At 39.4% G+C, this 22321-nt stretch overlaps 1 protein-coding gene across 2 annotated transcripts; it reads right to left on the bottom strand.

Moving 5' to 3' along the window:
• Positions 1 to 612: 612 nt before the first annotated feature.
• On the bottom strand, positions 613 to 12045 carry GPR65 (G protein-coupled receptor 65). Of its 2 annotated transcripts, XM_072762186.1 has the most exons (3): positions 11964 to 12045; positions 9659 to 9807; positions 613 to 2268 (listed from the first exon to the last, which is right to left on the bottom strand). In XM_072762186.1, exon 3 carries the CDS (start codon positions 1811 to 1813, stop codon positions 788 to 790), a length of 1026 nt encoding a protein of 341 aa, XP_072618287.1. In that variant the 5' UTR covers positions 1814 to 2268; positions 9659 to 9807; positions 11964 to 12045; the 3' UTR covers positions 613 to 787. The 2 variants fall into 2 exon arrangements, with proteins under 2 accessions (XP_072618287.1, XP_025868280.1); XM_026012495.2 differs by lacking the exon at positions 9659 to 9807.
• Between the last annotated feature and the right edge of the window lie 10276 nt (positions 12046 to 22321).

Genomic DNA, 22321 nt, shown 5'->3' with positions numbered 1-22321 from the left:
AGTCTCTGACTCTAAGATGTAATAGAATATGTGTCTTTGTTGTCTTTAATATAGCTTTTTGTCTAAACATTAAGCTTCTGGTAACTTTAGCTATGTTGTACTCAACTGTAAATTTTTTTAAAAAATTATGATTTTGAAGAAACTAAAGAATGTCTCTGAGTAGCTGAAATCCCATAGCTTTATATCATGGAAGAGGCTTTCAGACTTCTATTTACTTTCTTTATAAAAAGCCTTACAAGCCCAATGACTAGGTTTCCAAACTGATGTAAGCTTCGTCTGACTTTATGAGACCATTTCTTTTGTAACCCCAGTAGTTAACACAAAGCTTAGTACATAGAGGGGGCTTAATAAATCTTTGTTACCTAATGAGAAGATTAGAAGCGATATTTAGGAGTTGGGGTTGTTGGAGATAGGTACTACTTTTGGGAAAAGTGATAGTTGATGGTCTGAAATCCATAGAAAGAGTGACAAAAATCATGAAAACCAGACACAAATCTCACTGATTTAAGGACCGGAGTTCTGTACATCTACTAACTTCTGAAAGGTTATAGCATAGATTAAAAAAAAAGAAGAAGAATTGCTATCGATAATAATGATCTTGAGTCATTAGGATTATATTAAGCTTTGTTTAATATTCAATTTAACAAAAGTCAGGGAACTATACACCATGCTTCTAAAAGATTAAAATACTCAATTGGAACACTTAGTCCTCTCCCATGTTTGATTTCCTCTTCAAAATATCATCTTGATGATATGCTACTGTGTACCTTATAAACATTATTTGCTCCTACTCCAAGATGTCTAATTCCATGGTATCTCTTGTAGACATAGAAAGTATCCTTTTTCTTTGTCCTTGTGAGTTATTAAGCTTTCCAGTACAGAATTTTAGTATATTCCACATATCAGATCTTCCTGTTTCAGTTACAAAACAGTACAGAATTGGATCTGCCACACAATTTAAACTTGTTAATGCAACTGTGATTCTGTACATTTTGTAAGTCTGCCTCCCAGACTTGTTGTGGTCAAAGATATGTTCATTGAAGTCCACATCATGCTCTAAGATGCTGCGAATCAGCAGCATCACATGAAAGGGAGTAAAACACAAGACAAAAGTCAATGTGATACTCATAAGCAGTTTTATGATTCTCTTCTTTTCACCGTCTTCCGTGGCTTGATTATGCTGCACAGCTTGGTAGACTTTCTGGTTGCAAATCATTATAATGACCAATGGTATTGCATAGCCTGTACATGTCCTAAACAAGTTCAAACTGATTTGCCACTTCTCTAGGGGGTATTTGTCATAGCATAAAGTAAAATTAGACTTTTTGGCATCACAATATTCTATAGCTGTTTCATCTTCCCACAGAATGACACCATTGAACATGGTTTCCAATACCCAGATGGATAGGCTGACCACGAATGCAAACCTTCTTGTTCTTAGAAAAGAAAACCTCAAAGGGTGGACCACCGCTAAGTACCGATCAATGGCGATACAGGTGAGGAACGCTGTGCTGCTGTAAAAGTTCATGTACATGAAGAAAGCACTGCTCTTGCACAAGGCAGGAGAGAAAGTCCAGTTGTCGTTATTCAAAGTGTAATCAATCCATAGAGGGAGAGTTAACGTGTAGAGCAGATCTGATAGTGATAAACTGAAGAGGTAAATTCCTAGTTCATTCTCCTTCTTTGCTTGCAGAAAAGACACACACAGAGACCCGATGTTGGCTGGAACACTGGCTATGACCACAAAGATGTAAACGACTGGAAACAAGTAGTGATCCAGGTAGTGTTGTTCTTCAATACACGTGCTGTTCATTTTTTCCTATTAACGTGGCAACTACATTTGTTCTTAGAGGGTAAATTGTACGTTAAGTCTTGCCTCCTTCTAGTTTGTATTTAACAACTCCTTTGCTTCACTAAAATTTGTCAATTTTTCTTTGCTTTCAAAAGTTCTGACTGATTCACCAGTGCTTTTAAAGGGTGGATGTAGACCGATTTTCACAAAGATACCAATGGTTGGAAGTCAGAATCCAGTCTCCTGGCAGTTAGCCTCAATGGTCAGTGGATTTTAACGAGCAGAAGTCCACATTCTATTATCACAGAATGCTGATGAAGAACTCTCAGGGACTAACTGGGTCATCCCTCAGGGTCCACGGAGTGTTGTCCGCATCTTGTTTTTCCTTCACAAAATTCAGGAGACTGGTGCACACGTGAATACAGACGACTTTGTTTTCACAGATATTAACATCTCTTTTTTAAATGCCTTTGTTCCTGTAATGAAAGATGAACTAGAATTGTTTAGATGTTTAGCAGATGCATCATGATTTTGAAACAACCTTCTTTTTATTTCATTTCTTGAAGCTATCAAAAATGTATTAAATTACAACGAAGTTGTTTAAAAAGGGAAATTATTTAGTTGACTTCGGTGAATGAAAGGCTGAGAATTTTTTCTCTGTTTCAAAAAAGAATTATCCACAGGGTAATAGATTAGAGAGAACTCTATTTCTCACTGGACCTGATCACGAAACTAAAGTTACAATGTTGCTTTCGGAGCTAATAAAAATGGCAAATGTAGTGATTTGTTTGTAATCAGTAGATGCTTTTGAGCCATGGTGAACCATTATAGGTATATGATTTCAAATGTTTAATTTCACATGCAGCCTAGGTATGAAGCACTTTCGATGTTAGCTTATCAGCTAAGAAGATAGTGTCACAAGAAACTTAATAAAGTGAAATATTTCAAAATATAGTGGCTTGCTGAATCTTATAAATAATTAGACAATGCTGCTTCTTATGTTTTCCCTTTACTTCCTTTGTGTGGGTACTTTATTTTCCTCATACTTTTGTGAAAAAGAAGGCAGAATGTTCTCATCATCTGTGTCTACCTTTGTACCCAATAGTCTATTAGCTTAGTTTCTTTCTAAAGGTCTGATGTTATGGATTCTCATAGGAACAGAGACCTCACTCTTCTCTTCAGAGTGGAGTAGAGAAACACTTCTGTCTATTTTCCTTTGCTAGTGAGGCCTATTAGTGCTTTGGATGATTTATGTGATGGGGAGCTTCACAGAACACTTTGTAGAGTCACTATGCAAGGAAAGGAAGATTGGCCTTCTTGTGTGATATGGGGCCTCAATGACACCAAAATTCTTTCCAAGTATCAGTGGGCCCTGAGAAGAGCAGAGGCCTTGCCACCTCAAGTCACGAGGGTTCTGCTAGCACAATAAACCATAATCAGAGTACCTATTTATATGTCATTCTTAAAACAAAGTGGAGAATGAAAATTCCTGAAATCTTCTTGTTTTGCCACACCTAGAAATAGGAACAAAATGTGAAAAAACAACCTTTTAAATCAAAAGGTGAAACTTCCAGAGAGGGGGAAAAATTGTGATGGGAAAAAAAAGAAGTGGGAGCTGAGATCAGGAGCATAAGTGAGCAGAAAACTCTGGATGTCCTGAAGGCCTATGTGGATCAGAAGAACTAATTAGAGCCTCTAATGCAGAGAAGCTAGAGACAGAGCACAAACTCTCACAGGCAGAAAGTGATTCGCAGCCATCCCAAATGTGTGTGAATGCTAGAGCCTTTGCCCTCATGACAAAGGTGAACTAGAAAATAAACATAATAAAACAACAAACTGGACAGCTACTTGTAGACAGCAGGGGAAAGTTGGCAAGTTCCCTGTCTCAGCTTTGCTTCTGTGAGGAGCTATGACGAAAATCCCTGAGTGTTCATGGCCTTTGGCTGGTCCTCACTTAGGAATGGGGCCTGAGTCTATACTCTTAGTTTAGTTCTGCAAGCTGCAGGCCAGCTACAAACTAGTACTGGTCTATGTGCTCCACTTTATCAGTCATCAAGGAAATAAACTAAAACCACAATGAGACGCAAGTACACACCCACCAGAATAAATAAAATGAAAAAGACAGAAAATGCCAAGCTGTGGTGAGGATGTAGAGCACCTGGGACTCTTATATACTGTTGAATGGAAAATTGTTTTGACATTTATGTATATACCATGTGGTTCAGTAATGCCACTTCCAGGTATATGATCAACAGAAATACATACATATGCTTCCCTAAAGACATGTGGTAGAAATAGAATATTGACAGTAGCATTATTTGTAGTATTTCCCAAGTGGAATGACCACCTGAATAGAATAGATAAGTAAATTGTGACATGTTGACACAATTGAAATCTGTACATCTTTGAAAATGAAAAAATTATTGCTGTGTACAAGAACACACTTGAAGCTCTGAAACATAATGTGGGCCAATAGAAAAAGGCACAAAAAAATATACACTATCTGATTAAAAAGGAGGTAAAGTTAATCTATTCTGTAAGAAATCAGAGTAGCAGTCCATTTATTAAAGGCTTTCTATGTGCTAGGCACCATATTAAATGACATGCATACTTGTTTTAATTTATGTATTATGTATTATAATTTATGTATTAATTATGTATTATTAATTCTGTGCTATTTATTATAAACTTATTTTTTAAAATTTTATTTAAATTCGATTAGCCAACAAACACATAGTACAACATTAGTTTCAGATGTAGTATGCAATGATTTATCAGTTGTGTATAATACCCAGTAGTCATCACATTACATGCCCTCCTTAATGCTCATCACCCAGTTACCCTATCCACCCCCCTCCACCTCCCTTCCAAGAACTCTCAGTTTGTTTCCTATAGTTAAGAGTTTCTCATGGTTTTTCTCCCTCTCTGATGGCTTCCTATTCAGTTTTCCTTCCCTTCTTCTATGACTCTCTGCACTGTTTCTTATATTCCACATATGAGTGATACCATATAATTGTCTTTCTCTGATTGACTTATTTCACTCAGCATTATACCCCCCAGTTCCAACCACATTGACATAAATGGTAAGTATTTTCCCTTTCTGATAGCTGAGTAATATTCCATTGTGTGTGTGTGTGTGTGTGTATATATATATATATATATATATATATATATATTACATATTTAACCATTCATTTATCAATGGAAATCTTGGCTCTTTTCACAGTTTGGCTATGAACAGTGGTGTGCAGGTGCCCCTTCGGATCACTATATTGGTATCTTTGGGGTAGCCATGAAAAGTCAGCTGTACCATAAAACAAAATAATATTAGAATTATTGGGGTCCTTGAGAAAGAAGAGAGAGAGAGTGGAGCAGAAAGTATATTTGAGCAAATTATAACTGAGAATTTCCCTAATCTGGGGAAGGAAACAGGCATTCAAGTCCAAGAAGTAGAGAGGACCCCTCCAAAAATCAATAAAAATAGATCAACACCCTGTCATATAATAGGGAAGACAGCAAGTTTCAGAGATAAAGAGAAAATCTTGAAAGCAGATCAAGACAAGAGGTTCTTAACCTATAGGAGTAGACACATTAGACTGGTAACAGACCTATCCACAAAGACCTGGCAGGCCAGAAAGGGCTGGCATGATATATATATTCAGTGTACTAAGAGAAAAACATGCAGGAAAGAATACTTTATTCAGCAAGGCTGTCATTCAAAATGGAAGGAGAGATAAAAAGCTTCTAAAACAAACAAACAAACAAACAAACAAACAAAACTAAAACAATATGTGACCATTAAACCAGTCTTGCAAGAAATATTAAAGGGGATCCCGTAAGTGAAGAGAGAGCCCAAAAGTAACATAGACCAGAAAGAAACAGAGACAATCTACAGAAACAAGGACTTATTATGATCTTCTATTACAAGCAAAGAATTGAGCCACATATTAAGCCATTAGCCCCCAAATACCTATATAATCTTTGGTAGAACTTAGCCACAGTCCTAGGTTGGAATGCTAAATAAAGCCTCTTGACTCTTAACTATTTTGCCTTTTGCTTTTGACATAAAAAGTCCTAGAAAGCTGATGTATTTTTGCAGCAATGCAGACAAGCTTTATGGAGAAAGAATAGAATACGTTCTATTTTCTACTGAAATAGTAGCACCAATAGATTAGTACAAGCCTTCTAGCCATAATAACAGATCTAATTAAAGAAAATGATTTGTGAATAATAATTTCTGTCAATTAGATAGAAAGTGACCTCATGTTTTCTAGAAAACATAACATTCATATTGTATTAGACTACAGGGGCTTCAAATAAACTTATAAAAATTATCTCACATCATGTCCTCCCTCTTAGTAATGATACATTATGAGCCTATAGATTTCAAGTGTTTCTTTTCCATAGTGGATAATGTAGCAGATTTACTTAGGTTTTTATTTTTCCTGCCCTTGATTTGAGAAGTAGACAGCTAAAAGGAGCAAATACCCTGCTACCACACTCCAAACAATCCCCTAGTTCTTAAGAGTCATGAGGCTGAGTTTTGAAATCTATTGTTGAATTCAGAAATCCTCTGTGAATTATTTCAAAGTTGAAATTAATATCATCTTTCACCACTCAATAATGTGGTAAGGAAGAAAACATCAATAAGACCAATTGTGAGATTGAGATATATGTAGCATGATACTTCTGCATTGTTGCCAAAATCATGTGGAGTTGAAGCCAGAATCTATCTTGTCCATTCAGATGCAAGAATGAACCCTAGAGGTTATACCACACCAGTCATGGCTAGACAGACTAGGGAACCTGTAGGAATGTAACCCCACTAGCTTACAAGTAGTTAATCAACACTACCTTAAAAATATAATTACCAAATGTACCCAATACAATCTCTCACAGAAAGAATAAAGATATTTTTCAGAATCTAAGGCTCTTGAAATGGAAAACACTTCAGGGGGCCAGATGAAGCAGAATCAGAGCACCTGTTAGCATGACCTCATGAGCCTCCATTCAACAGTGTCCATCTTCTCAGGAGACCTCTGCTAGCATGACTCCATGTGCCCCCACTCAACAATGTCCACCTTCCCAGGAGACCTTCTAGCATTACTTCATGGCCCTCCACTCAATAATATCTGCCTTCTCAGGAGATCTCTGCTTGCATTACCTCATGGACCTCCACTCAATGAGGTCCACTTCCTCAGGAGACCCTTGCCTAAATTTTGCCCTTCAATGCTCTCACTTGCAAGCCATTGGGGAGTTCAGGACTATAGAGTATTAGCTTCCCATTCTCCTGGGTAGTGCCACACCAATAAATAGCCTATCTTTCTTCACTGCAAAAGCTCAGTGACAGTTTTTACTGGCTTTCTGGACATTAGGTGGACAAATTCTTGTATGATTTGGTTATAGAGTATCATGTTAAACATTTAAATGTCAGGAGAAAAAAAAGAAATCAGGTAGTGGTTACCTTGAGGGAGGGGCTGAGTAATGACTGAAAGCGGGCATGAGAGGGACTTCTGAGAATTGGTAATGTTCTGGTTTTGCTATGAATGTTGATTCCATGAACATGTTCAGTTTGTAGAAACTCATCAAGCTGTACCTCTAAGACATGTGCATTTTTCTGGATGGATATAATGTTGCAAATAAAACGTTAAAAAGTGGCATTAGTGGCTATGTGGGATGAGATATAAAGAATCTTGGCAACCAACTAACATCTATATTACCTGCAGATGGAGTATATAGGCCTTCCTAAGAACAGATATGATTTAACTTCTTTTCTCATATATAAAAAGTAATTCATAGAAACCAAAACAAAGAATAAATAATTTAAACAATATGAAAATGAATTCACCAAAAGTAAAAGTTTGCTATATGAAAAAACAAATATTATGGGCACCTAGAAGTAAATACAAATCATCCCTTGAGGAAAGTTCTCTCAACCTAAGCTTCAAAGAATGCTCAGAGAACAAATGGTTGCCAGAAGGGATGGAGCATGAGGATGAACAAACTGGGTGAAGGAGAGCAGGAGATACAGGCTTCCGGTAATGGAATGAATAAGTCATGGGCATGAAAGGTACAGCATAAGGAATAGAGTTAGTGGAATTATACTGCATTGTGTAGTGGTGATAGAGGGTAGGTATACTTGCAGCGAGCATAGAATAAGGTATAGAGTTATCGAATCATTATGTTGTCCACCGGAAACTAATATAACATTGTGTGTCAACTAAAAGACCCCAAATAGTCAGAGGAATATTGAAAAAGAAAACTAATGCCTGGGGCATCACAATGCCGGATTTCAAGCTGTATTACAAAGCTGTGATCATCAAGACAGTATGGTACTGGCACAAAAACAGACACATAGATCACTGGAACAGAATACAGAACCCAGAACTGGACACTCAACTCTATGGTCAACTAATATTCGACAAAACAGGAATGAATATCCACTGGAAAAAGGACAGTTTCTTCAATAAATGGTGTTAGGAAAATTGGACAGCCACGTGCAGAAGAATGAAACTGGACCATTCTCTTTCACCATACACAAAGATAAACTCAGAATGGTTGAAAGACCTAAATGTGAGACAAGAATCCATCAAAATCCTAGAGAAGAACACAGGCAGCAGCCTCTGTGATCTCGGCCCTAGAAACTTCTTGCTAGATACATCTATGAAGGCCAGGGAAACAAAAGCAAAATGAACTATTGGCACTTCATCAGGACAAAAAGCTTCTGCGCCGCAAAAGAAACAATCAACAAAACTAAAAGACAACATACAGAATGGGAGAAGATATTTGCAAATGACATATCAGATAAAGGGCTAGTATCCAAGATCTATAAAGAACTTATCAAACTCAACGTCCAAGAAACAAACAATCCAATCATGAAATGAGCAAAAGACATGAACAGAAATTTCTCCAGAGATGACATACACATGGCCAGTAAGCACATGAAAAAATGCTCTGTATCACTTACCATCAGGGAAATACAAATCAAAACCACAATGAGATACCACCTCACACCAGTGAGAATGGTGACAATTAACAAGATAGGTAACAACAAATGTTGGAGAGGATGTGGAGAAAGGCGGACCCTCTTGCACTATTGGTGGGAATGTGAACTGGTGCAGCCACTCTGGAAAACTGTGTGGAGGTTCCTCAGAGAATTAAAAATAGAGTTACCCTATGACCCAGAAATTGTACTCCTGGGGATTTACCCCAAAGATACAGATGCAGTGAAATGCCAGGACACTTGCACCCCAATGTTGATAGCAGCAATGTCCACAATAGCCAAACTGTGGAAGGAGCCTCGATGTCCATCGACAGATGAATGGATAAAGAAGACATGATCTATATATAAAATGGAATATTACTCAGCCATCAGAAAGGATGAATACCCACCATTTGCTTCACCATGGATGGAACTGGAAGGTATTATGCTGAGTGAAATAAGTCAGTCAAAGGACAATCATCATATGATTTCACTCATACATGGAATATAAGAAATAGTGGAAGGGATTATAAGGGAAAGGAGGGGGAATTGAGTGGGAAAAATTAGAGAGGGAGACAGATCATGAGAGACTCCTAACTCTGGGAAACAAACAAAGGGTTGCCAAAGGGGAGGTGGGTGGGAGAATGGGGTAACTGGGTGAGAGGCATTGAGGAGGGCACTTTATGAGATGAGCACTGGGTGTTATACTATATGTTGGCAAATTGAATTTAAATTAAAAAATGTAAAAAAAAAAGAATATATTAAATTAAAAAAGGATTCTCACAGAATTCTAACAAATAAAAGCCCATTAACATACACATACATACACACATAAATTAATCACTATCTTTGAGATTTATCAAAAGTGAGAAAGATGGGGGCACCTGGGTGGCTCAGTCGGTTAAGTGTCTACCTTCAGTCAGGTCATGATCCTGGGGTCCTGGGATTAAGCCTGGAGTTGGGCTCCCTGCTCAGCGGGGAGCCTCCTTCTCCCTCTCCCTCAGCCTTCCCCTAGCTTGTGCTCTCTTTCTCTCTGTTGAATAAATAAATAAAATCTTTTTAAAAAAATGGATAAGATGAATAGCAGATCCATAAAAGCTTTAGAGATAAAATCAATAGAGGTATAACACAAAACAAGTATGTTTAATAAGAAATAAAGGAAGGAATTTCAACACATAAATGAGGAACAAGAGACCACAAAAGACAAATTGTCATATTTTTAATAAGATTGAAGTAAGCTGTTCAGAAATTTAAAAAAAATGTAATCATTTAAATGAAAAAAAAATCACAGGGAGTATCCCACTGATTAGCTTCTGCTGAAGAGAAAATTAATATACTGCAAGATAGATCTAAAGCAATAATATGAAACCATCAGAAGATTAAGGAGATGGAAAAAAATCAAAGAGTCATGGAGGATAAAGTGGAGAGGTCAGCATATGTTTAACTGGAGTTCCATAAGGAACAGAAAAGAGAAAACAGGGAAGCGGCATTGTTTGGAGAGAGAATGACTCACAACTGTCTAGGATGGATGAAGGACATGGAATCCTCAGATTTACGAAGCCTGGCAAATCTCAAATAGGTTTAAAAACAAACAAAGATGAAAATCTACATCCACTTAGACACACTGCAATGAAGCTGCTGATCTAAGACTAAGAAAAAAGGGGCCAAAGAGAAAAAATGGAGTGCCTACAAAAAATGAAATTTAGAGTGACAAAAGACTTCACAGAGAGAATAACAGAAACCGGGAGACAGTGGGTTTCTATTTCCAAATGACCATGAAAATCTATGTCATCTTATAATTATATACACAACAGAACTAAATGTTAAAACTGGAGTAAAATTAGGAACAATTTAAGATAAGGTTCCACTGAGAAAATTTACCCCCCAAATCCTCATTAAAGAGATCTCTAAAGGATAAAAGTGAAGATAGGAAATGACACTAGAAAAAAAGTCTGAGATGCACCAAGTACTGAACAAGTCACTGAGGATGGAACTCTACTCTGATGGCTGCACCGGTCCCACCTATCACTAGGCTCACGTGTCTGGGGAGAATACCTCAACCGTGAAAATATCCTTCCTGGTTTTCACAGCTAAAGTTAACACCTACTTTATAGTAGAGTTATCGTGACAGTGAAATGAGGACGCACATAAAGTTCCTGGCACATGAGGGGATTTCACTATGTATTAGATAATGGTAATGTTTGAATGACACACTGCTAGTCTGTAGATGTCCTTGTGCTGTCCCCTATGTGTCCTGAGAGGAGGTCATCTCTGACTGTCTATCCAGAGCATACCAGAGACACCAGGGGTTCTCAGAGTGTAATTTGTACAGCAAATTTCACGTATGATACCAAGCTCTGCAGATGATAGTTGTTGAATTAATTTGTGTGACTCTGAGATTTTTTTTTTGTTTCTGAGATTTTAATCAAACCCATAGTTCTTACTGTTCATACATCTTTTCAGATATTATTTTTGCAGCCTTAATAAATTTTAAACAATGTTGTTTTTAGAACCAGTGCTGAGAAATTTCGGTAAGTTTCTAATATTGACTTGAATTTTTACCAAATGCCAAAAGAAGATAACTCTCAGTGTATTAAAAAATACCTATTATTCACCGGGTCCTCAAAATAGTACAAGTCATTGATGACAAAGATCAAAAGATAAAATGTTTTCCTACAGGTTATAGGAAACACTTGCCTTTCCTTCATTGTTCAGTTTAATAGCTGTTTATTAAGACTACTACGTGCCAGCCACTGATAGCCACTGTTAAGTAAGTTATTACTTAATAATACTGGAAATGCTATTTTCAAATTTCACATTATTTCTGATGACATAAAAAGTATCACGAGACCAATGTACCAATGAGGAAATGGCACGGGATGGCTCTATAGCCAGAAGCTGGTAGATTTCCTCACAAACACTTAATTCTATTTGCCAATATGATATTTCCTGAAAAGGATATGCCTCTTCTAAATATCGGTAGTTTTACCTATTTCTAAATGGCAATTTTGACATTTCTACTCGGAGAAGAGGAAACCATGTGTCAACCTCATTTCTCTCTCTCTCAAGTTCTGCTTTATCACATTCATATAGCCTAAATTCAATAAAAGGTTGTGACATTACTGACACTCACACCAAAGTATGTTATCTACACAAAAATCTTATTGTATTGTTTAATCTTACACTTACCCGTGTTTCTTGGGGTGATGATCTTGTCCGTTGAGGAGCCGGATAAATCTACTTAACACCAAGATGAGAAACCGACCCTAGTGAAGGGACAGGAAATTGCACTCATATTTCATCACAAAACAATGAGGAAGCAGCCTCTTAGTGAGAATTTACATTATCCATGTTTGAACAAAAGAAGTCTCCTAAATATGTTAAAAGATGTTTTTGCTTATTAGTTATTGTGGCATAATTTTTATGATTCACTTTCCTCTTTGCATCCTAATTATGATGCATACTGGTATTACATGTGTTTTACTTAATAGAATATGCACTAGAATTTCAATTAATTACTCATTTATTCTTTCAACACATATATCTCTTATATTCTTAGGGCACTGTGCTGGGAGTGCTATCGGATCTGGCTATGGTGCATGAGGAGCTCATCACCCAGTGAGAGAGAAAGGCGTGTTCAGTAATAACCATAATACAAGGGCAAAAATGGATAACTACGCCAAGACATGTCCAAAAAAAGAAAGAAGGAAGAAAAAAGAAAAGATGAATCATTGGATGTATGACGTGGAGGAGGATGGTCTGCCTGGATTCGGTGTGATGAATTTCCTAGGAGAAAAGCAGCTGAGGAAGAATGGGTTTTGGGTGTATAATGAGCATGTTTCCTTGCTTAACGGTGACAACTTTGTGAAGTCTTTTTCTTTTTCTTCTTCTTCTTCTTTTTTTTTTTTTTTGAGGGACCAACAGGATTAGCAGATTTTTGCAGATCATTTTCTCCTTTGGTTACCCTCTCAGAATAGAGAGCAGAGGGTGCTAAAAACAATGCTAAAACCAGGTGACCTAACTGACTTAGGCAAGTCAATAATTCTTTGAAACTTGAAAATTTATTTGAGAAAGAATTGTTTTAATGAAAATTCATGTACTTTAACATGCAGCCAGTTGCTGCCAAATCTACAAAATCTACAAATGGTTTAATACAAAGTGAAATGAACTCCCAGAACTCTTGAGATATCAAAAAGCCGAGACATCACATTTCAGCGGGGCCCTTGTGGACTTTTATTCCAAATGAGGGGGAAAAATTGTAAATACAGAATTAATGTTGAATTTGACTTAAATTTAAAAATTGTAATCAGGAAAATCTGAGTCTATTTTTGTAAAAGGACATTAGAGGATGTTGTTGGTAGGGTTTTTAAAAGTTTCTACACAGAAGTAGAAGAGATGATCTTGTGATATAACCAAGACCTTTAGTCTTGGAGTTATTCAGGATGTAACATGAGTGTAACGGGTTTTCTCTATTTCCTTTGTGGGTTTTTCATGGAGCATAATAAAAGTAAGAACTCACATTTATAAAGTACATGAGAGTTTGCAAAATAGTTTAGCATACAGTACCTTAAAAATTCAGACTACTTTATATTTTTATTGAAGTAATGAAATATTTAAGTATGATGTGGAAAATTAATAATAAAACCCTTAAGACTTCACAAAAGTGAAAATAATAATTTTGTTTTCCTTGTGACTCTAATACCAAATTCTCATTTTTGTGAGGTTTTTCACAACCACTTATCTGTGGCTTCTATGCATAGGTATTTCATGACTCTCACAGTCTCTTATTTTACCTAAATAGACTAGACTTCTGCTTTTAGGGAAAAGGTATATTTATACTCATATCAAAATATGTATTTTGTTCTTCAGAAAAAAAAGGATGTAGTTACAAGACGCAAGAAACCCAATCAAACTTTCACTTCTGATTAAATAGGAGAAAACCTGTGGGGCCACCTATACTAAAACTTGGCCAATTCTATACCATAAGACATTTAACAACCAATAGTAAATTTGCTTTTGTTTTTTTCTTTAAAGATTTTATTTATTTATCTGAGAAAGAGAGAGAGAGCATAAGCATGAAGAGAGGCAGGGGGAGAGGGAGAAGTTGACTCCCTGCTGAGCAGGGAGCCTCACTCCAGGACCCGGAGATCATGACCTGAGCCAACAGCAGACGGTTAACCACCTGAGCGCCCCAGGGGACCCCTACTTCTTATGTAGTCCAGAATATGTGACAATACTGTGTTTTCAACCAATTTCAACAGTTGGAAATTTCAGGGCATTGAATCTCTGTTAACAGCTTCAAGATGAGAAAAAAAACACTTGATTATTCAGAACACTGCCTGAAGGGGCTGATGTTGCTAATGTGCCCATTATTTGCTCTTCTGAGGCCAGCAGTAGCCAGTGGCAGGGCACTTGGTCCACCCTTGGGGACAAGGGGAAGAGAATGTGGTTCCGTCTTACTCTAACTTCTCCATGGGTGAGGCGGTACAAGAGCCTAATCTGCCAATGAGGGCACATGTGCCATGTGGCCTGTTTGGTGCACTTTCACTAGCTAAAGCAGCAAGGAGCCATGGCAGGATACGTTCTGAAATATGGATGTATTTCCTTTTATCACTCTCACCCAGGGCAATTCGTTCTTTTGCATGTCTTGCATCAGAAGAGGAATTCTTGGCAGAAGAATGGATGGGTGGATGGGAGGGAGAAGACAGTCCAAATTTGGGTTTCAAGTTTGGTTTCAACCCAAACAAGTTTGGGTTTTAAAAAGTGCCTGCAGCACAGGAGAGTGGAAATAACTGAAGCACAGACAGTCTGCTTGGGAGAGAACCTGTAGAGACAAAGCAGAGCTTCTTGCCCGCATGGGTAGATGGGAGGGAGAAGACAGTCCAAATTTGGGTTTCAAGTTTGGTTTCAACCCAAACAAGTTTGGGTTTCAAAAAGTGCCTGCAGCACAGGAGAGTGGAAATAACTGAAGCACAGGCAGTCTGCTTGGGAGAGAACCTGTAGAGACAAAGCAGAGCTTCTTGCCCGCAAGAGCAGGAAAGGGGTTCTCTTGCCTGGTGGGGGTGGGACTCAAGGTTGTGAGAGAGGAAGTTATGAGAGTTCAGATGTGGCATCTGAGACGAGGACTTGGCATCCTGACTGCTCGCACCCCCGTTCCCAGCAAGCCCTGTGGTAAGGTGGGGGAAGCCATGACTTCAGAGGAGGTGTATGATCTGGGGAGGAGAGTGGACCTGTGGCTCAGGCCCAGGTTGAAGTTCAGGTGCTTGAGACTCAAGGTTGTGTGTGGGAGAGGCCAGAGATAGCCTCAGCATGATCCCCTGTGTCTAGCACAGCACAGAGGAACTAGAATCATTTCTGGAAGGCCATACAGGCACAGAGAAGTGATGGAAGGCCTCAGGCCACGTCACGGTGCCACCAGTGGCCCAGCATGTCACACAAGCAGCCATGCAGCCATTGATGGGGAACGGATCAGATGAGTCCTGAATGGGCTAATTCCTAAAAATGAAGGGAATCCCAGGAGGGAATGAGAGCATCTCAGGAGAGGCCAGCATTGAGAGAGGGTCACCCTGAGATCTGAGGGTTCAGCTACTCCCCTCCAGCACTAACGACATGAAAACTCTCTGGATTTGAGCTGGGGTGCTGGGCTGCACTGTGACTCTCCACCCTTCTGCCAAAACTCATACACTGACAACCTAACCTCTACTACCTCACAATGCAACTGTATTTGGAGACAGGGCTTTTAAAGAGGTGATTAAGTTATAATGAAGGGCCCTAATCCATCATGGCTGTGTCCTTATCAGAAGGGGGGATTTGGACATGAAAAGACACCAGGGATGCACACGCATACGCGGAGACCCAGGGAGAAGTTGGCCATCTGTGATCACAGAGAGAGGCCTCAGAAGAAGCTAAACCTGCCACCACTTTGATCTTAGACTACGTAGCCTCTGGGACTGTGAGAAAATTAATTTCTATGGCTTAAGCCACCGGTCTTGGGTGCTTGATTATGGTAACCATAGCACAACGAGTACAGGTGGGATCCAGAGGAAGGAGAAGTTGGACCCTGAATGAATAGTGATTAAGTTTCCACCACCCTGGCAGAATGAGGGACTAAAATGCAATTTTAGCTGAGTTACAGAAACGTAAAGAATATTCTATTTCTTGCAGCTGTGGTTCTGGCCTGAGATCGGAATCATGTACAGCCTTGGTTCTCCAGGTGTGGTTTTTGGATTAGCAGCATCGATGTCACGTGATTCAAGTCACAGTTGAGAGCTGTGGCTGCCCCATCTCTCCCCAGGTGTAGGGCGTCAGAAGCTCAGGTGGGAATGGGGTGATCTGTGTGTTCTAATCACTCCAAGTGGCTCTGATGTTCCTAAGTTTGAGAATAACTGGTGTCCAGGATCGGTGCCTGGGTGAGAGATTGTGAGGAGGAGAACAGAACCCCTGAAAAGGCAGGAGTGAAGAAATATCCTCTGTTGGAGTTCTTACCTTTGGGTGCTTTTCCCATTGTCCATCGGTGATTCAATTCCGTTTTGCACCATTATACCATTAGTTTATTGGCTCCAGCGTTTTCAAAAACTTGCGCTAATACAGCCTGTCATTTCAGACTTGGAAATGTTCTTGACTTCAGTGTCAAGTCAGATCAGTTAAGTGTAGGAATAGTTAAAAGGGGGGCACCTGGGTGGCTCAGTGGTTGAGCGTCTGCCTTTGATTCAGATTGTGATCCCAGAGTCCTGGGATCGAGTCCCACATCAGGCTCACTGCAGGGAGCCTGCTTCTCCCTCTGCCTGGGTCTCTGCCTCTCATAAATAAATAAAATAAAAAGGAATAGTTAAAAGGAAGATAGGTTATCAAACTAAAGACTAGAGGCTTTAATACCTTTTTTAGGAGATCTAATATGTATTTCTGGATGTCTATAAATTACATAAATAACTTTAAATGGCCTTTATTCTGTCAATATTAAGAAGGGATATTAGCTCCAGATAGTTTCCTCCGATGTACTATAGGTGTACAGACTGCTGATTGACTTAATTTTTGAAGTAAGGAGAATAAGTGTAACAACCTTGTAAAAGAATCTGTTTCGTTGAGTCTGCTTATGGTAGGGATAGCCAGCTAACAGTTTAAGATTTAAAATCCAAAAAGTATTTCATGAATCCAGGCTTATCGAAGGTAAATACATGATAATATCTAAGGAAGTTCAATACAAGGGATAGGGCAGAGAAGTCCAGATGATGGGAAAAAAAAAAATTGGGGGATCTGGGGCAGAGGAGCTTAGGAATGGACAGAAGGGAGGATGTGGAGCCAATTTGATTAGTGTGGGCTCTGTGGTATCAGGACTGGTGAAGATAGGTTTTGTTACTCAAAGCTCTGGTTAACGAAAAATCCATAGAATGGGCAGAGCAGAGATTATAATGAAAATCCAAGAACGATAGAAATACCTGCAATTTGGGCAGCCCTGGTGGCTCAGCAGTTTAGTGCTGCCTTCAGCCTGGGGTGTGATCCTGGAGACCCAGGATCGAGTTCCACGTTGGGCTCCCTACATGGAGCCTGCTTCTCCCTTTGCCTGTGTCTCTGCCTCTCTCCCTCTCTCTCTCTCTCTCTCTCTGTAATAAATAAATAAAATATTTTTTTTTAAAAAGAAATACCTGCAATTTTAGGAGCCCCTGGGTGGATGCAGGTGGTTAAGCATCTGACTCTTGATTTTGGCTCAGCTAGTGATCTCAGAGTCGTGAGATCGAGCTCTGCATGGGGCTCCATGCTGAGCACAGAATCAGCTTAAGATTCTTTTTCCTTCTGCCCCTCCCAACCCCTGTGCGCTCTCTCTAAAATACATACAAAAATTTTTTTTTGAAAAAGAAAAACCTTCAATTTTACAGAAAATAATGTGAGAGTATTAACTCTTCCTGTCACCTTTTCAGAGGATGGTAAAATATCTTTGCGAATGTGCAGTCATTGAGCACATTTCTTATGGTGTTTCATAATACTTTACTGCAATATTTAATAGTGTATCATATGAGTAGTTTTCTGAAATGCATCATGAATATGTATAGTGATTTTAAAATATGTCCACACACTCTTCCTTTCAAGAGGTAAAGCCTAATTTTCCTCCCCTTTAGTGTGAGCTAGACATGGAAACTCATCCCTGGTGAATAGAATAAAGCAGAAGTGATGGTGTGCTATTTTGGAGACGAGGTCAGAAAGATCTCGTGACTTCCCCATCACTTTTTTTTCTTTGGTCTGAGGGAAGCCAGCTGTCATGCCACAAGAAAAAGTCCACATCATGAGCCTCCGAGTGTGCCATCTTGAAGGTGGATCTTTAAACTTCAGATAATTACATTTTCTTCTAACATCATTACTGTGACCCCATGACAAATCCTGAGTTAGAACCATCCAGCTAAGGTGCTCCTGAATTCCTGACACAGAAACTGAGAGACAAGAAATATTTGTTGTTTTAAGCTACTGATTTTCAGATAATCTATTACACAACAGCAGATAACTAATTCAGTGTATATATCGTTGAGTCCATCTGAATGTTGTAACACAGAGGATAGGTGCCAGTAGTCCGATGTAGGAGGAAATTATGAAATCAGGATTAATTCAGGCAAGTGTCAATATTTGAGAAATTTTCTCTTTTTATAACCTAAATACTTTGTTAACTCCCTGAGTTTATGGCATGTTTTAAATCATTTGAAACCAAAGTTTCTAATAATCATAATTACTGCTGATTAAAAAATATCATATGTTAAAAAAAGAAATTTCAATCCCATGGTTTGGACATGCAAGAAGTGTAGATGGGAGGTGTTTTAGTCGCACAGCTCAGGCTGCTGTGATGAAATACTGTAGACTAGGAGGCTTAAATGGATTTTCTCATAGTTCAGGAGGCTGAAGTTCAAGTGCTAGGTGTCTGCTACTCAGTTTCTGGTAGGGGCTCTTTTTCTCTCTTGTAGACAGCTGCCTTCTTGCTATGTCTTTACCTGATGTGGATGGGGAATAGAGAGGTGAGGAGAGAGATTTGTATCAAGACCCTACTCTTATGATCACACTTAACCTTAATTATCTCCTTGTAGGCCCTATCTCTAAATACAGTCACAATGGCGGAGAGGCTAGGGCTTCAACACATGAATTTTGGGGAAGACAATTCAGTCCATAGTATTAGGTGTTAAAGTCTGAGATGGGGATGGGAAAGCATATTGTTGTCCAAATTCTCCTTTCCTGATGTTGGGAAGTGGGGCAGTAAGTGGTAGAAGGAACCCAAATAGCATTTGAGGCTTTTATGGGGCTTCCATTATCCAAAACTGTTTGTGTCAAAGCAGTTAAACAAAATGGGGAGCCACGGCTGCTGAAGTAGCTGTAAGTTGAGGTGCAAGGCCAAAACCAATATTGACAGCAAGAGTATGGAGTCAGGGATCTAAAATCTAGGGAACAAGGTCAGAGGGCAGGAAGAGAGAATGAATGCTGCAGGCAGTTCTTGCAAATAGGCATAAGCATGAATAATGGGCTTATTTTTGCTGCAGGCTGGTGCCTGGGAGGACTGGCTACTCTGACGGTCTGTTTCTACTCACGCTGAACACTTCTGATGCCAAATATGTGGGATTTCCCCTTTCACTAATATTGGACACCAATTGCCCAACGTTCCAGACACCAGCCAGATGTCCTAAAACTTTGTTACTAATTACCTGGAGTTAGAATTAGATCCCACAGGTAAGGGCTCAGTCCCACAAGACTACCCCCATTTCAGATGCCAGTCAAGAGTCCTGGGCTACCACTACTTCTGACCAACCAACAATAAATAAGCATTCCTACAACTCCTTCCTCAGACTCAATAATTGGCTGGAATAGCTCCCAGGACCCGAGAAAGCATTCTACTCACAGTTATCAGTTTATTATGAGGGATATTTATATAAAAGATTATGTAAGGATATTTTCAATGGATATAGATGAATGGCCAGATGAAAAGGTACATAGGGAAAGTCTAGAAGCATCCTGAGCTCAAGAGCTTTTGTCCTGTGGAATTGGGGCACTCTACTTTCCCAGTACATGGTTGTATTTACTGGCTCAGAAACTCGCCAAACCCCAGAGTTTATGTTTTTTTTTTTTTTAAATGGGGACTTTATTACATACTTATGGTGATTTAATAGATCATTGGCCAATTAGTGATCAATTCAATTTCCATCCTTTCTCCCCTTCCTGACCAGGAGGTCAGGAAGTTGACATAAAAGTTCTAATCCTCTAGGCGTGCCTTGGTCTTTCTGGTGATCATCTCTCATCCTGAAGCTCTCCAGGGGCCATAAGCCACCAATCATCTCATTAGGATAAAAAGGGATACCCATCACTCTGAAGATGCCAAGGGTTCTGTAAGCTCTATCAGGAACCAGAGATTAAGGCCAAATATTATAACCAAAGATGCTTCTATCACCTCTATCACCCATGAAATGATGAGGGTTTTAGGAAGTCTGTGCCAGGAACTGGGGGCCAAATATATATTTTGTACTATATCACAATACCCCAACCACATTAAATGGGACAGATATGGAGTGGATAGTAATTCTAACGATGAGAGCAGGACTCAAGGTGGCAGGCAGAGAAAGAAGGATCTAGCCTGGCTCCTGAGTAGGCAACAGCTAGGGAACATGTCAGGCCTAGGTCAATGCCCTGTGGTTGGGCTAAACTCTAATTGCACCCCTGGCACCTAGAATTACAAATATAAAACAGACAGAAGCCAAGGCCCAGGCCAAGTCAGTAGGATTAGACAAGAGTCATTTTCAATAGTTCATTTTTTCATAGGGTCTTTGTTCTGACCAGGGTACACTCTCAGTATAGTGAAAAAAATTGGTTAAGCCTCTTAGTTCTATTGTTTTCCACTCCCTCCCTGCCTCTCTCAGATGTCCTGGACCTACTTGTTTTATTCCTTCCTCCTGCAACCCAAATATGATCTCCTGAAAGATTCTATGGCTAATGGATTCTAACAACATCTGAAACACAAGGGCTGAATCCCCCAGGGTGGAGTTTTGGCAGCAAGTTTAAGAGGTATTATTTTGAACCTTCAGAGTAAATATTCTCTCAGCAAATCTTTCCACAAATATTTATCAACACTTGTTAGGTATCTACGATGAACAGACACTGTCTGTGCCATAGCATAACACTGTGCTGCTGTAATAGAAATTATAATGAATTATAATTGGTACTTAACCTCTGTCCAACTGGAGAGTCTTATAAAGAAGACGCATGAGAGATTAGAGGAAGGGAAGGTTGCTTTAAACAGAGCAGTCAAGGAAAATGTAAGAAGCAGGTAGTGTTCAGCTGTAGCTTTAAAAATGAAAAGACTTGGGTGCCTGGGTGGCTCAGTTGGTTGGGCATCCGCCTTAAACTTGGGTCGTGATCCCGGGGTCCTGGGACTGAGCCCCACATTGAGCTCCTGCTCTGCAGGGAGCCTGCTTCCCTGCAGGCTTCTCCCTTTCCCTCTGCCTGGTGCTCCTCATGCTTGTGCTCTCTCTCTCTCTGTCAAATAAATAAAAAAATTAATGAGAAGACCTTAGATATTTAGATATGGAAAGAAAGATATTTCCAAATCACAACAGCACTAGGTAAGTCATACAAAAGAGCACCTGTCAGGTGTGCCTTGGGAAGAGCAGGATAGTCTATAAAAAGAAATGGGGAACTATTCTTTCCTACTTCCAGTCTTATGTGACTTATGTGTGCACAGTCGTGAATTCTCAAAATACACAGTGGTATGTTGTTTGTGCAACAGATTTTTCCCTTGGACACAAAATTATATATTTTTCTTTTTTTTAAGATTTTATTTGAGATAGAAAAAGAGAGAGAGGGAGTAGAAGTGGGGCGGGAGTAGATTTGGGATTAGGGTGGGGGAGGAGGAACAAAAGGAGAAGGAGAAGCAGACTCCCCGCAGAGCAGGAAGCCTGATGTGATGTGGGGCTCCATCCCAGGACCCTGAGACCATGACTGAGACTATGACTGGACCAGCTCCATGACTGGAGCTGAAGGCAGACGCTTAACCAACTGAGCCACCCAGCACCCCACATTTAAGTTTTCTAGGGAAAATTCTAAACTCTTTTGATGACTTTGATTGTAAGTTTATTGATCAGAGATCAGCCATATACTCAATGGTGCGTTATTGTTGGGCAATGGGGTGATACTTACCCAACCTTGCAGACTGTACAAGCTGAAACGTGTCCCCCTCAAATTTGTATATTTAAGCCCTAACACCCAGTGCCTTAGAATGTGACTGTATTTGGAAGTGATTATTTAAAGAGGGGGTTAAATTACAGTGAAACTGTTAGCATGGGCCCTCGTCCAATCTGACTGGTGTCCTTATAAGAAGAGATTTGGATGCACAAAGAGACACCATTGACTTGTAAGCACAGAGGAAAGATCACATGAGGACACAGAGAAATGTGACCACCTGCAACCCAAGGAGAGATGCCTCAGAAGAAACAAAATCTCCTGTCATCTTGATCTTGAACTTCAGAATCCTGAGAAAAGAAGTTTCTGTTGTTTAAGCCACCATTTGTTGTATTTTGTTATGGGGGCTC

This window comes from Vulpes vulpes, chromosome 6 (genome assembly GCF_048418805.1).
Source record: "Vulpes vulpes isolate BD-2025 chromosome 6, VulVul3, whole genome shotgun sequence".
Taxonomy (NCBI): Eukaryota; Metazoa; Chordata; class Mammalia; order Carnivora; family Canidae; genus Vulpes; species Vulpes vulpes.
The sequence above is the reverse complement of the archived record's forward strand: the minus strand, read 5'-3'. Positions and strand labels throughout refer to the sequence as shown.

Coding starts and splice junctions, on each gene's coding strand:
- GPR65 (XM_072762186.1), bottom strand. CDS start 1,813: ATGAACAGCACGTGTATTGAAGAACAACACTACCTGGATCACTACTTG.